The following is a 15,701-nucleotide window of genomic DNA, read 5'->3' as shown; positions in this document are numbered from 1 at the left end:
TTGGGTACATCATACGAAAAACATCATAGTGATCTTCAGTAGGCACATCATTCATGTTCAAATTCACAACATAACATACACAGGCATTTCATCATTAAGTCCTTTAGGAGATAATGTCTGAAGGGTGAAAATCCCAAAACATTCTCTTTTACTCAGAGTTTTATTAATATCTTCTCCCCTGTCTGACTTCTTAACTTTCTCTATGCCACAAAAAATCTAAAAAGGTAGAAATGTCCTGCCTCAGGTCATTAAAATGTACTGCGACTGGATGATCCCTGTCGTTTCTCCTGTTTGAACTTTTATGTTCACTAATTCTCTGTTTGAGAGAGCGGGAGGTTTTGCCGACATAGCAGAGCCCACATGGACATTTAATAATGTAAATAACATGGGTGGTGGAACACGTAATAATGTCATTTATTTGGATTTTCACCCTCCAGACATTACAACAGTCTGACCCTCCATATAGTCTTGGGCATATATTGAACTCTGACAAAGGGCCGTGGAAAAGGTCTGTTGAAATGAGTACTGTAATGGTGTAGAGAATGGTAACACAAGCTTCCTCTCTGGTTCCATTATCCAATAGATAGATAGTGGGTAATTCTTGAATTGAATGGGAAATATTGTCTCTGGACTTTGGAACCTAATAAAACGCTGTTATTTTTTAAAAAGTTATATGAAATGAGTAAAAGACCAAGTCCATATTGTGGCAAGAACAGCTCAATTAAACCATTTGTAACATAATTTTAGTTAGTCCAGCATAAAGCTTTCCTTTTAACACCATGGAGTGAATCCTTACCACCGCTACACCTGGCTATTGGCCACCGGAGTCTCGTCTGGCAGCCTAACAACTAATTCAGCCTCATTTACTGCTGATATGATTGACTTGATTAAATAAATATGGTTTCCACTGACTCCTTGTGGATTTGTGTAAGTCGATAAGGACCTTCTAGTTAAATAAAGGTTAAATAATAATAATAAAATATGTACATGGTAAAATCAACACTGTAAAACACACAAACACACACTCTTTAGGCCCACCTTCCTTTCTGCGTCGGACTCCAGCCTCATGTCTGGGGTGGAACATCTACTTCTGAATGTACCATGCTTAGATTCCTAATGACATCTCAGATTGAACTGACACACTGCAAACAAGACACACTGGTTTGAAATGACAGAAATATGATTAATATATTTTAACAGAACAGGAAGTCCTATTAATATAGACATTGGTGAATTTACCACAGTAATCAGATGGACATTATTATGTTATGGTCATTGAATTGATTAGGCCACGTGTTAAATGTGTAGTGTAGCCTACACTGTGTAGGACTATGAATTGGGAAGCTATAGGCTATTTGTTAATTGGCTAATTATGTTCTGGCCCGCAGACTAGCTACAAGCCCAGCAACAAATTGACTGGAGGCCAAACCTAGTTACCAAGACCCGTGGTATACTGTCAATTCAATTTCCCCCATCATCACAATACAGATAATGTGTAGGTACAGTGCAAACTTGAAGGACTCATTGTCTATGTGAATTTAAATTATATTGTTCCCCACCAGTGCCCTCAGAAGAGGAAACAACGATACAATGCAGTCTAACAACATCGGCCGCAAACAGCACAGGTCGCAGTTGTAAATGAGAACTTGTTCTCAACTGGCCCACCTGGTTAAATAAAGGTGAAATAAAATAAATAAAACATGTGCTTCACTGTAGAAGCACTGGTCCTCTTACATTTTAATTCCAGGTTGCATGTTATAATATTTAAGGGCATATCAGATGGTCTGCTCTGTCCATAACAGTCACACCAAGCATAGGGTTGGTTGGTATAAGATTGAAATGGGTAAATAATGTACCCATGAAAACCCTATGAAATGGCTCCCCAATACCCTCTGATGTATATATTTAATGTATTACATGAATGGTGACCACAGCCCTTCCAACAATACATTTAAATCATGTTTTACTGTGATTGTTCCACCCTGCTGAATGTTTTCAATGTATTCCATTTCAAAATGTGTCTCCCAGTGCAGCTTTACTTCCAGGCTATTATGACACATCTGGCAGTATCATCTATGTTCCTGGGCCTAGTACAATGAAAAACATATTGTTTTTTGGTCACTACCATTCCACGACAATACCATGCTATATTTTCTTTACTACAATCGTAGATTTGTGTATGGGCTGTTCTTCACATCAGGGTGCTGCTGCAGGCTCTCTGAGTCTCTTGACCATGTAAGGCGGGCGGGGCACAACGCACAAAGCTCAAGTCACGCTCTCCACTTCCCTCCAGGAGTTATTTAGCAAGCATGACAACACATCTCTCCCGACAGACACAAGCAAAAACTCTTGCATAAATGTAGCAGCCTATACATCTAATCATTAGTGATCTGACATGCTGTATTGCATGGAAACTGTAGGCTACTAACAACAGCTACATAGTCTAGTTTGCTATGGTCCTGTCCCTCTGGCCAGGGTAAACAAAGTGGTAATGTTGTGTATTGTATATACAGTATTTCACTTCAAACAGTTTATTTCATTTAAGATTAAAAAAAAAGTGGTTGCCCAGCATAAATTCATCTACAAACATTTTCATTACAATCTTGTCACTTAGCAGATGCTCTTATCCAGAGCAACTTACAGGACAAATACGGGTTAATTGCCTTGCTCAAGGGCACAATGACAGACTTTTCACCTAGTCGGCTTGGGATTCAAATCAGCAACCTTTCAGTTACTGGCCCAACACTCTTAACCGCTAGGCTACCTGCCGCCAGATCAATTAACTTCAACACAGTTATTCAAACACATTCATCATCAATGACTAAAATAATGAATCTACTATTAAAAGACAATTTGAATAAACACAAGTAGATTCATACTGTTTAAACAAAAGTTGAGTAATATTAAATAATCGACCCAAACAAATGCTTAAAAGTGATTATCACACCATCTTTATCTGATATACACTGTGTACAAAAAACCTTCCTAATATTGAGTTGCACCCCCCTTTGTCCTCAGAATTAGCCTCAATTTGTCTGGACTATCCAAGGTGTTGAGAGCATTCCACAGGGATTCTGGCCCAATGCTTCCCACAATTGTGTCTAGCTGGGAGCGGATCTCTACTCCGAATAGCTTGTTCCATCTCCTGCCACAGATGAACACTTGGATTGAGATCTGGTGACTCGGCAGGCTACTGCAGTAAACTGAATTCACTGTCATGTTCTTGGAACCATTCCTGGACAAGCCTTGTGGCATAATCCTGCTGAAGAAATCTATTTGCAGATGGATAAACTGCTGCCATGATGGGATGCACCTGATTGGCAATGATGTTTAGAATCCTGTGGTATTCAAAGTTGCTCCACTTTTATCAAGGGGCCCAGAGTGTGGCATGAATACAAACTCCACACCATCACCACCAGCCTGCAAAGATGACACGAGGCATGATGGATGTACTCAGGGTTTTCTCCATACCCCAGTCCTCCCATCAGCATGAAACAGCAGGAACAGGGATTCATCAGACCAGGCAGTATGTTTTTCAAATTCTCCAGCGTCCAGTCTTTTCATTTCTTAGCCCACTGCAACTGCAGTCTCTTGTTTTCTGCTGAAAGCTAATGGGGATCCATAATAAATTCATAATAAAAAACACATCATTAAGGATTATAGTTTTCAGCTGGGTTCACCTATGTCATGGAAAGAGCAGGCGTCCCTTCATGTTTTGTACACTCTGTACATGTTGTGTCTACCAGCTCATTCCCACGGAAAACTGCAGAGAGAAGCAGTACCACCCAGTCAACAACTCCATTGTGAGACTCCTCACAGAGGATATTCAACCCTAAGGCCAAATCCAAGGCCATCTAAATGTCTTTACAGTAGAAGCTAACAAAACACACCAAAACTGACAAGGTGCACACTGATCAGTAAAGTAAAGAGAGGATAACATACATACTATAACGCTCCCTCTCCTCTGCACAGTTCTCTCATAGTGAGAAACTATAGGATTACAATAGTGTTCTACGCTTTCTTCATTTGATCCAATTCACTGTGACCACTTATTTAATGACATGATAATTAAGTGGAGTGACTAATCTTAGCTGGTCTGAAAGAACTGATGAGGCTTCTCTCCTTTATGTATACATTGGTGTCGTTTCAAATGGCCCAGTCTGTAGAATCTCTTCTCACAGTCAATGAATGCAGTGATAAGGCTTCTCTCCTGTGTGTACACGTTCAAGTCATTTTAAGTGGCACAGAAGAGAGAAACTTGACGCACAGTCAGAGCTGATGTAAGGCTTCTGTAGTAGCAGAATCAGAATTAGTTATGTATCAATGTTACCTAAGAGGTTGTATTTACATAATAATGCTTATGTGAGATATTTGTCATTAGAATGTCTTCTTTTGGATAATACTGTTTGCAGTTATGCCTTCTCTGCCAGGGCTTAGTCACATTGGGCCCCAGAGAGGGGAGAGGTCAGGCCTGTCTTCTTATGGGAATGTGTCTAATTATTTACATGTCTCCTCTGAGGTTTCCCTTATCTTGATTTAGTATATGACCTAAGAGGCTCACTGTCTTTTCTGATCTTGTCCAGGAAGGGGTGTATTTGATATATGCCATTGGATGAGGTAATGTTTTTGGTTCTAAGTGGTACCAAGAACAAGATAAGAACTTAGTTTAGGAGACCAAACTGAATGCTGTCTGGCTATGTGTGTCTTTGCTATAAAGGATCTCAGTTGCCAATATGTAAGCACTCTCAGAGAATTCATTTATAGACACTGAATTGATCTGAGAGTCACAGGGCTATAGTGACACTCATATAATTAAAGATGGACTTTATGATAACTCTGACTTGTGTGTGGTTTGCTCTCTCGTGATTTGGTAATACAGGAAATTTCCATGACACTTCTCTCCTATGTGTGCTCTCTGATGACCTTTAAGCTCAGCTGTTGTTTTAAAACATTTTCTACAGTCAGATCAATGGTCCTTTCTGTTGACCTTGGTGTCTTTTTAAGGTGCTTAGTCGAGAAAACCTCTTTCCACAGTCAGAGCAGGAGTAAGGCTTCTCTCCTGTGTGTGTTCTCTGATGACGATTTAACTCAGTTGATGTTGTGAAGCATTTTACACAGTCAGAGCATACGTAAGGCTTCTCTCCTGTATGCATACGTTCATGTGATTTTAAGTTGCTCAGTAGAGAGAACCTCTTCCCACAGTCAGAACAGGAGTAAGGATTCTCTCCTGTATGTATACGTACATGTGCTTTTAAGTTGCTCAGTTGAGAGAAACTCTTTCCACAGTCAGAGCAGGAGTAAGGCTTCTCTCCTGTGTGTGTTCTCTGATGACGTTTTAGTTCAGTTGATGTTGTGAAGCATTTTACACAGTCAGAGCATACGTAAGGCTTCTCTCCTGTATGTATGCGTTCATGTCGTTTTAAGTTGCTCAGTAGAGAGAAACTCTTTCCACAGTCAGAGCAGGACACAGGCTTCTCTCCTGTGTGTATCCGTTCATGCACTCTCTGATGAATGATCAGAACCTCTAATGTTGTGAAATTCTTTCCACAGTCAGTACAGGAATACAGATTCTCTCCTGTGTGTATTTTTAGGTGTATTTTCAGCTTTGATAGAAATGGGAAAATCTCCTCACAATGTGGGCAGTGATGAGATCTCTTAGCGCTATGATCTTCCTGCTGTTGCTCTCTGGATGCAGAGAACGTGGCAACATCGTTTCCTGTGTGAACAACATCAGAAGAACTAGTCAGTTGGTGGACAAACTTACTCATTCAAGGGTTTTTCTTTATTTTTACTATTTTCTACATTGTAGAATAAGTGAAGACATCGAAACTATGAAATAACACATATGGAATCATGTAGTAACCAAAAAAGTATTAAAATAAATCTAAATATATTTTAGATTCTTCAAAGTAGCCATCCTTTGCCTTGATGACAGCTTTGCACACTTGGCATTATCTCAACCAGCTTCACCTGGAAGGCTTTTCCAACAGTCATGAAGGAGCTCCTACTTATGCTGAGCACTTGTTGGCTGATTTTCCTTCACTCTGCAGTCCAACTCATCCTAAACCATCTTAATTGGGTTGAGGTCGGGGGATTGTGGAGGCCAGGTCATCTGATGCAGCACTCCATCACTCTCATTCTAAGTCAAATAGCCCTTACACAGCCTGGAGAGGTGTTTTGGGTCATTGTCCTGTTGAAAAACAAATCAGTCCCACTAAGCCCATACCAGATGGGATGGCATATTGCTGCAGACTGATGTGGTAGCCATGCTGGTTAATAAATCACTGAGTGTTACCAGCAAAGCACTCCACCATCACACCTCCATGCTTCACGGTGGGAACCACACATGCAGAGATCACTCATTCACCTACTCTGCATCTCACAAAGACACAGAAGTTGGAACCAAAAATCTGAAATTTGGACGAATCACACCAAATTACAGATTTCCCCTGGTCTAATGTCAATTGCTCGTGTTTCTTAGCCCAAGCAAGTCTCTTCTTATTGGTGTCCTTTAGTAGTGGTTTATTTGCATCAATTCGACCATGAAGGCCTGATTCACACAGTCTCCTCTGAACAGTTGATGTTGATGTGTCTGTTACTTGAACTCTGAAGCTGGTAACTCTAATGAACTTATCCCCTGCAGCAGAGGTAACTCTGGGTCTTCATTTCCTGTGGCAGTCCTCGTGAGAGTCAGTTTCATCATAGCGCTTGATGGTTTTTGCAACTGCGCTTGAAGAAACTTTCAAAGTTCTATAAAATGTTCCGCATTGATTGACCTTCATGTCTTAAAGTAATGGACTGTCATTTCTCTTTGCTTATTTGAGCTGTTCTTGACATAATATGGCCTTGCTCTTTTACCAAATAGGGCTTTCTTCTGTATACCACCCCTACCGTGTCACAATACAACTGATTGGCTAAAACGCATTAAGGAAAGAAATTCCACAAAGTAACTTTCAACAAGGCACACCTGTTATTAATTGAAATGCATTCCAGGTGACTTCCTCATAAAGCTGGTTGAGAGAATGCCAAGAGTGTGCAAAGCATTCATCAAGGCAAAGGGTGGCTACTTTGAAGAATCTCACTTTTTTGGTTACTACATGATTACATATGTTACTTAAAGTTTGTTTTCGCTTATATTACAATGTAGAAAATAATAAAAATAAATAAAACCTTGGAATAAGTAGGTGTCCAAACCTTTGACTGGTACTGTCCATGTCAATCAAATTTATTTTATAAACACTTTTTACATCAGCAGTTGTCACAAAATGCTTTTCAGAAACTCAGCCTAAAACACCAATTAGCAAACAATGCAGGTGTAGAAGCACAGCGGCTCGGAAAAGTTAGAAAGAAAAGTAGAGAGGAACCAGGCCCAAAGGGGTGGCCAGTCCTCTTCTGTCTGTACCGGGTGACATATGTATTCATATCAGTAGGCTGTACAATACAGGGGAATAAAACTATTCTAAAAGTGGGTAAGAGATGAAAGCTAAAAAGGGGCTTGTCATCCTCCACTCACTATCACAAGGGTTAGTAACTACACAGACTCATTTCATATCATCCTCCACTCACTATCACAAGGGTTAGTAACTACACAGACTCATTTCATATAATCCTCCACTCACTATCACAAGGGTTAGTAACTACACAGACTCATTTCATATCATCCTCCACTCACTATCACAAGGGTTAGTAACGACAGACTCATATCATCCTCCACTCACTATCACAAGGGTTAGTAACTACAGACTCATTTCATATAATCCTCCACTCACTATCACAAGGGTTAGTAACTACACAGACTAATTTCATATCATCCTCCACTCACTATCACAAGGGTTAGTAACTACACAGACTCATTTCATATCATCCTCCACTCACTATCACAAGGGTTAGTAACTACACAGACTCATTTCATATCATCCTCCACTCACTATCACAAGGGTTAGTAACTACACAGACTCATTTCATATCATCCTCCACTCACTATCACAAGGGTTAGTCACTACACAGACTCACTTCATATCATCCTCCACTCACTATCACAAGGGTTAGTCACTACACAGACTCACTTCATATCATCCTCCACTCACTATCACAAGGGTTAGTCACTACAAAGACTCATTTCATATTATCCTCCACTCACTATCACAAGGGTTAGTCACTACACAGACTCACTTCATATCATCCTCCACTCACTATCACAAGGGTTAGTAACGACAGACTCATATCATCCTCCACTCACTATCACAAGGGTTAGTAACTACAGACTCATTTCATATAATCCTCCACTCACTATCACAAGGGTTAGTAACTACACAGACTCATTTCATATCATCCTCCACTCACTATCACAAGGGTTAGTAACTACACAGACTCATTTCATATCATCCTCCACTCACTATCACAAGGGTTAGTAACTACACAGACTCATTTCATATCATCCTCCACTCACTATCACAAGGGTTAGTAACGACAGACTCATATCATCCTCCACTCACTATCACAAGGGTTAGTAACTACACAGACTCATTTCATAGAACTTTAAAACACTGGCAGATTGTCTACTTCACTTCTTTAGTCTACTAATAAAACAAATGCTGACAATACTGGTGTCAAACCATGCAAGTCTCAGTAGCATGAAACAACATCTACCTTCTCATTGAAACAGTTAATCATGAAACAGTTCTACTGCAACTTTTCATACACAGTGGGAAGTTGGAATGAACAACAAACTTAGATAGAACCTGCTCTTACCATGAGAAACAGATTCCCCAATCTTCACCTCCTCCTCTTCTTCATCTTTAATGATGACATTCAGCTCCAGTGTTTGACTGCAGTCTTCCAGCTTCACTGATGCCATCTCTGGATCCTGCAGTGCAAACTGGGCTCCACTGTCACAATCAGGGCCCAGTGAATGAATATGGGTTTGGATATAGTCTGGAATGAGAGAGGCAGGCTGGGTTTGTACTCACTATTGATGTAACCGGCCTCAGACTTAATTCTAGTCGTCCTGTAGTAACAATGAGACACAAACATTATTGTCTTGACAGTTCTGGCTCTTTATTTATTCTCTAAAAATATATTATATTTCTTCTTGTTCAATTATCTAATTCAGTTCTTGACTTGGACTGAAATAGATACCGGTACTGTTTATATTTAGGTGCAGGAGCTCCACAACACTGTGGAGCTAATATTCTATAAGAGGATATGGTAGTGAGAGGAAGCCCGCTGACAGGCAGTGGGAGAAGACGGAACGAGATGGATTTTGGCCGACATTCTGCAAATGTTCTAAATCGATGAAACACCTGATCTCAGTACAGTTCCAAAACAAAAATATTTGATGAACAGAGTGGACTAAGATCTGTAGACTTTACCATTTGCAACAGTTTTAAATAATTGCGTAATTTAGAAGGAACGTAAAAGCGAATTGAGTTATTGCACACGAGCGATTCACAGAAGAGTTCCCTAACAGAAATGTGCAGATGTGTTGTATAACGCACCAGTAGGATCTCGCTGACTCGTGCTTGGCTCTGCCCACTATGACTGATCTGTTCCCATTGGAAACGACCAGCATTAGTTATAAAAACAACTTGTGCAATTCTCCATTCATTCAGGGAGTGAGCTGCACATCATTGGGTGAGTCAGTGAAACTGGAAAGCTTGATTAGGACTATAACTTCCTCCTCATATTGTACAATGTGTTTCTCCTCACACCTGGCCTAGGCTATTGATGGATTAGAGACAAGGTTGTTTTTATTGACCTCAGATTCTCCATTTGTCAGTGTCAAAGCAGCCTGTCATTTTGGTCATTTGAGAGGTATTAAACCTGGACGACGCGGCACAGAATTGGCCCAGCGGTGTCCGGGTTTGGCTGTCAGTGTAAATAACAATTGGGTCTTAACTGACTTGCCTAGTTAAATAAAATAATAATTTACCTTTTAAGATTCTGTGAAAGTCTCCAGTCATCTAAAATTGCATGAAATTTGTTTTTAAAAGGCCACATTTTTCCTGAACTCTAGGCTACAAAAAATGAACAACTTCCGCAAGTGGCTCCACACCTCTGCTCTTTGCCAGAACGCTAAAGCCACAATAATGCATGCAATACTTTATTATAAAGGTATTTTATTTAATGTGTTCTGGTACCTCAGAGCCCCCCAGGTCACCCCCCCCCCCCCCCCTCTTGGGATCACTTCCTTGTCATGGTATCTCTGTGCATTCAAATTGCCATCGATAAAATGCAATTGTGTTTGTTGTCTGTAGCTTATGCCTGCCCATATCATAACCCTGATACCACCATGGGGCACTCTGTTCACAACACTGACATCAGCAAACCACACGCCCACACAACACCATACACGGCAGTCTGCAGATGTGAGGATATTTGGGCATACTGACAAATTCTCTAAAACAACAAAGGTAGAGAAATTAACATTAACTGATCTGGCAACAGCTCTGGTGGAACAATCCTGCAGTCAGTTTGCCAATTGCATGCTCCCTTAAAACTTCAGACATCTGTGGCTTTGTGTTGTGTGAAAAAAAACAGCCCATTTGAGTGGCATTTTTGTATTTATTAGAGATCACCATAAGCTGCTGCCAAGCACCTACTCTTGTCTCCAGCACAAGGTGCACCTGTGTAAGATAATCATGCTATTTAATCAGCTTCTTGATATGCCACACCTGTGAGGTGGATGGATTATCTTGGCAAAGGAGAAATGCTCACTACCGGGGATGTAAAACAAATGTGCACAAAATTTGACCGAAATAAGTTTGTGTGTGTGGAACATTTCTGGGATATTTTATTTCACCTCATGAAACCAACACTTTGCATGTTTCATTTATATGTTTGTTCAGTGTATACAGTATTTTTTTTTTATCATGCAAAAACTATCAATAACGAAATGTAAATTAAACTAAATCAGCCTGCTTTTCTGTTCTAACCAGGTCCCTACACAGGCTGAGAAGGATCCTGTAAGAGCAGAACATTATCTGGTGACAGTAGTCCTTGTAGTCTTGGAGGCCCAGAAACGTCTCAGCTGCAGATATAATGATGTCCAGCTTCTTGGACGTCTTGTGCAGTACAATTAATAACTGTGGCTATGAATACTAAAATAGCCACCTTCACAATATGGGTATCCAGATCACTTGATTGACGTACAACATTTACAACTGGTTGTGGTGCATCCACCTCCATTATTCTATAGAACTGTGGCCTCTTGCCCTTATAACTCTCTTAAATACACTCCAGGATGTAGTCATTAAAACTCGTTTTTCAACCACTCCACAAATTTCTTGTTAACAAACTAAAGTATTTGCAAGTCAGTTAAGACATCTAATTTGTGCATGGCACAAGTCATTTCTCCAACAATTGTTTACAGACAGATTATTTCACTTCCACTTATAATTCACTGTATCACAATTCCAGTGGGTCAGAAGTTTACATACACTAAGTTGACTGTGCCTTTAAAACAGCTTGGAAAACGATGTCATGGCTTTAGAAGCTTCTGATAGGCTAATTGACATTTGAGTCAATTGGAGATGTACCTGTGGATGCATTTCAAGGCCTACCTTCAAATAAATAAGCCAAGACATCAGAAAAAACAATTGTAGACCTCCACAAGTCTGGTTCATCTTTGGGAGCAATTTCCAAACACCTGAATGTAACACGTTCATCTGTACAAAAAATTGCATGCAAGTATAAACACCTTCTTTGGGATTTGGTTGGCGGATCGCATCCAACTCTTAGGTGCCTACACCTCCACCTACTGTACTGGTGTGAGGCCATTCATAGCCTACATACATTCAATTCATTAATATGCTAATTAATACAAAATTGCCCCACCAACTATTTGCCCTCTAAAAAAATGTGAGGAAAAATGTTATTGGTTCGTGCAGGAGACTGTGACCTCCTCCTCAGCCCCAATTGGCAGTACGCCCAGAACATTGTTCTGTTTCAAGGTCTCAGCACACGCAACAGCAAAATGTTAATTATGAATTATCAATAATGAATAAGCTAAATCATGCAAATATAACTTGTCTGAGTAAGCAGCGTAAAGGAGAACTAACGGGACTGCCCCGGCAGAGCTCCCGACCGACGTATACTATGGTTCTTTAGGTTTGATGGAACCTCTCTAGCTTGTTGATAATAAAGAATGATTCCTTTAAGTTTGACTTGTGGTGATTTTCTATAAACGCTAAAAAAAAAACACCCCAGACCATGACGGACCCTCCACCTCACTCTGAAAAACACCAAAAGAAAGATGCCCAGGGTCCCTGCTGATCTGCGTGAATGTGCTTTAGGCATTCCGCAAGGAGGCATGAGGACTGCAGATGTGGCCAGGGCAATAAATTGCAATGTCCGTACTGTGAGACACCTAAGACAGCGCTACAGGGAGAAAGGACGGACAGCTGATCGTCCTCGCAGTGGCAGACCACGTGAAACAACACCTGCACAGGATCGGTACATCCGAACATCACACCTACAGGACAGGTAGAGGATGGCAACAACTGCCCAAGTTATACCAGGAACGCACAATCCCTCCATCAGTGCTCAGACTGTCCGCAATACGCTGAGAGAGGCTGGACTGAGGGCTTGTCGGCCTGTTGTCAGGCAGGTCCTTACCAGACATCACCAGCAAAAACTTTGCCTATGGGCACAAATTCCCCCCAGAAATGTCTGGGAACTTGCAGGTGCCTTGGTGGAAAAGTGGGGCAACATCTCACAGTAAGAACTGGCAAATCTGGTGCAGTCCATGAGGATGAGATGTACTGCAGTACTTAAACAGTTCATCATGAAACAGTTCTACCGCAACTTTTCATACACAGTGGGAAGTTGTAACGAACAACAAAATTAGATAGAACCTGCTCTTACCATGAGAAACCGATGTCCCAATCTTCTCCTCCTCTTCTTCCTCTTTAATGTTGACATTCAGCTCCAGTGTTTGACTGCAGTCTTCCAGCTTCACTGATGCCATCTCTGGATCCTGCAGTGCAAACTGGGCTCCACTGTCACAAACAGGACCCAGTGACTGTCGGTTTGGACTCAGTGTGGAAGGAGAGAGGCGGGCTGGGATTGTCCTCACTGTTGATGTTAACGGCCTCATACCTGAGTCTGCAAGTAGTACAAGAGAACCAGACACAAAAGTTATTTTCTTGAAAGTTCTGGCAAGGTCTTTCTTCTCTATAAAATATATTCTATTTTTTCTTGTTCAATTATCTAATTCAGTGCTTGACTTGGACTGAAATAGTTGCCGATACTCATTTTGGGTGCCGGTACTGTTTATATTTAGGTGCAGGAGCTCCACAATACTTTTGAGCTAAAACTTAACCTGTAGTAGATAAATGCATAAATGCCTCAAAAACCATTTAGTACAAGGTTACAGATTGTTTTAGGCAGCATGATGTGCTATTTTCCTTAATAACTTTCTATTCACTATTTTACTTTAAAAAAAAACAATTGTATTTCCTGTTCACACCATAGTAACGTTTATAGATAAAGACAAACTGAATTTGTCAACGTTATTACACATGTAGAAAAAAGATAAATCATTACATTTAAAGATAATCAAAACAGTAAACCGTAGCTGTAAAATTGTCTCCCTCTGCTACATCCACACTTCCTGCACTGAAGTCCGTTGACGCAGACCGAGCGGTGCCGCCATTTAACCAGCTTGTGAATTTTTCCATTCATGGAGCTCTACGGATAATTCATTCGACCTCATGACTTGGATTTTGCTCTGACGTGCACTGTCAAATGTGGGCCCTTATATAGACAGGTGTGTGCCTTTCCAATCATGTCCAATCAATTTAAATTTACCACAGATTGACAACAATCAAGTTATAGAAATATTTCAGGGATGATCAATGAAAACAAGATGCACCTGAGCTCAATGTCGATTCTCATAGCAAAGGGTTTGAATACTTTTGTAAATAAGGTATTTCTGTTTTTAATTTTTCATAAATGTGAAAACATTCCTAAAAATCTGCGTTTGCTTTGTCATTAATGGGGTATTGTATGTAGATTGATGAGGAACGTTTTTTAATTAATTAATTTTAGAATAAGGTACCTTCTCCGCTATGCAATCTGGTTTCCGAGCTGGTCATGGGTGCACCTCAGCCACGCTCAAGGTCCTAAACGATATCATAACCACCACCGATAAAAGACAGTCCTGTGCAGCAGTCTTCATCGACCTGGCCAAGGCTTTCGACTCTGTCAATCACCGCATTCTTATCGGCAGACTCAACAGCGTTGGATTCGCAAATGACTGCCTTGCCTGGTCCACCAACTACTTTTCTGATAGAGTTCAGTGTGTCAAATTGGAGGGCCTGTTGTCCGGACCTCTGGCAGTCTCTATGGGCGTGCCACAGGGTTCAATTCTCGGGCCGACTCTTTTCTCTGTATATATCAATGATGTAGCACTTGCTGTTGGTGATGCTCTGATCCACCTCTATGCAGACGACACCATTCTGTATAAATCTGGCCCTTCTTTGGGCACTGTGTTAACAAACCTCCAGATGAGCTTAAATGCCATTCAACACTCCTTCCGTGGCCTCCAACTGCTCTTAAACGCAAGTAAAACTAAATGCATGCTCTTCAGCCGATCGCTGCCCGCACCCGCCCGCCCGACTAGCATCACTACTCTGGACAGTTCTGACTTAGATTATGTGGACAACTACAAATACCTAGGTGTCTAGTTAAGACTGTAAAATTTCCTTCCAGACTCACATTAAGCATCTCCAATCCAAAATAAAATATAGAATTGGCTTCCTATTTTGCAACAAAGCCTCCTTCACTCGTGCAGCTAAATACACCCTCGTAAAACTGACTATCCTACCAAATCCTTGACTTTGGCGATGTCATTTACAAAATAACCTCCAACACTCTACTCAACAAATTGGATGCAGTCTATCACAGTGCCATCCGTTTTGTCACCAAAGCCTCATATACTACCCACCACTGCGACATGTACGCTCTCGTTGCCTGGCCATCGCTTCATACTCGTCGCCAAACCCACTGGCTCCAGGTCATCTATAAGTCTTTGCTTGGTAAAGCCCCACCTTATCTCAGCTCACTGTTCACCATAACAATACCCACCCGTAGCACGCGCTCCAGCAGGTACATCTCTCTAGTCACCCCCAAAGCCAACTGCTCCTTTGGCCACCTGTCCTTCCAGTTCTCTGCTGCAAATGACTAACTAATTGCAAAAATCACTGAAGCTGGAGACACTCACTAACTTTAAGCATCAGCTGTCAGAGCAGCTTACCGATCACTGCACCTGTACACAGCCCATCTGTAAATAGCCCACCCAACTACCTCATCCCCATCTTATTTATTTTTGCTATTTTGCACCCCAGTAACTCTACTAGCACATCATCATCTGCACATCTATCACTCCAGTGTTAATACTAAATTGTAAATATTTCACCACTACGGCCTATTTATTTCCTTACCTCTCTAATCTTACTACATTTACACACACTGCATATATATGTTTCTATTGTGTTATTGACTGCACGTTTGTTTACTCCATGTGTAACTCTGTGTTTGTGTCGCACTGCTTTGCTTTATCTTGGCCAGGTCACAGTTGTAAATGAGAACTCGTTCTCAACTGGCCCACCTGGTTAAATAAAGGTGAAATAAAATAAATAAAACAGTTCTACAGCAACGTTTCATACACAGTGGGAAGTTGGAATGAAAAACACCAACTT

General features: G+C 40.9%; 1 protein-coding gene across 12 annotated transcripts in view; it reads right to left on the bottom strand.

Moving 5' to 3' along the window:
- Window positions 1–1,722: 1,722 nt before the first annotated feature.
- Window positions 1,723–15,701, bottom strand: part of LOC139372860 (zinc finger protein 664-like) — a 40,165-nt gene continuing 26,186 nt past the window's right edge. For 4 of the 12 annotated variants that reach the window (XM_071112700.1, XM_071112699.1, XM_071112706.1 and 1 more), the window contains 3 exons: window positions 12,865–13,098; window positions 8,752–8,934; window positions 1,723–5,716 (listed from right to left, as the gene is read on the bottom strand). In XM_071112700.1, the coding sequence (XP_070968801.1) occupies window positions 4,962–5,716; window positions 8,752–8,934; window positions 12,865–13,098 (1,172 nt within the window). In that variant the 3' untranslated portion in view covers window positions 1,723–4,961. Of the gene's footprint in view, window positions 5,717–8,751; window positions 9,008–12,864; window positions 13,105–14,059; window positions 15,611–15,701 lie in introns of those variants that run through there. The other 8 variants (XM_071112711.1, XM_071112710.1, XM_071112709.1 and 5 more) reach the window with 5 other exon arrangements.

This window comes from Oncorhynchus clarkii, chromosome 18, assembly GCF_045791955.1.
Source record: "Oncorhynchus clarkii lewisi isolate Uvic-CL-2024 chromosome 18, UVic_Ocla_1.0, whole genome shotgun sequence".
NCBI lineage: Eukaryota > Metazoa > Chordata > Actinopteri > Salmoniformes > Salmonidae > Oncorhynchus > Oncorhynchus clarkii.
Note: the sequence above shows the minus strand (reverse complement) of the source record. Positions and strands in the feature narration are given on the sequence as shown.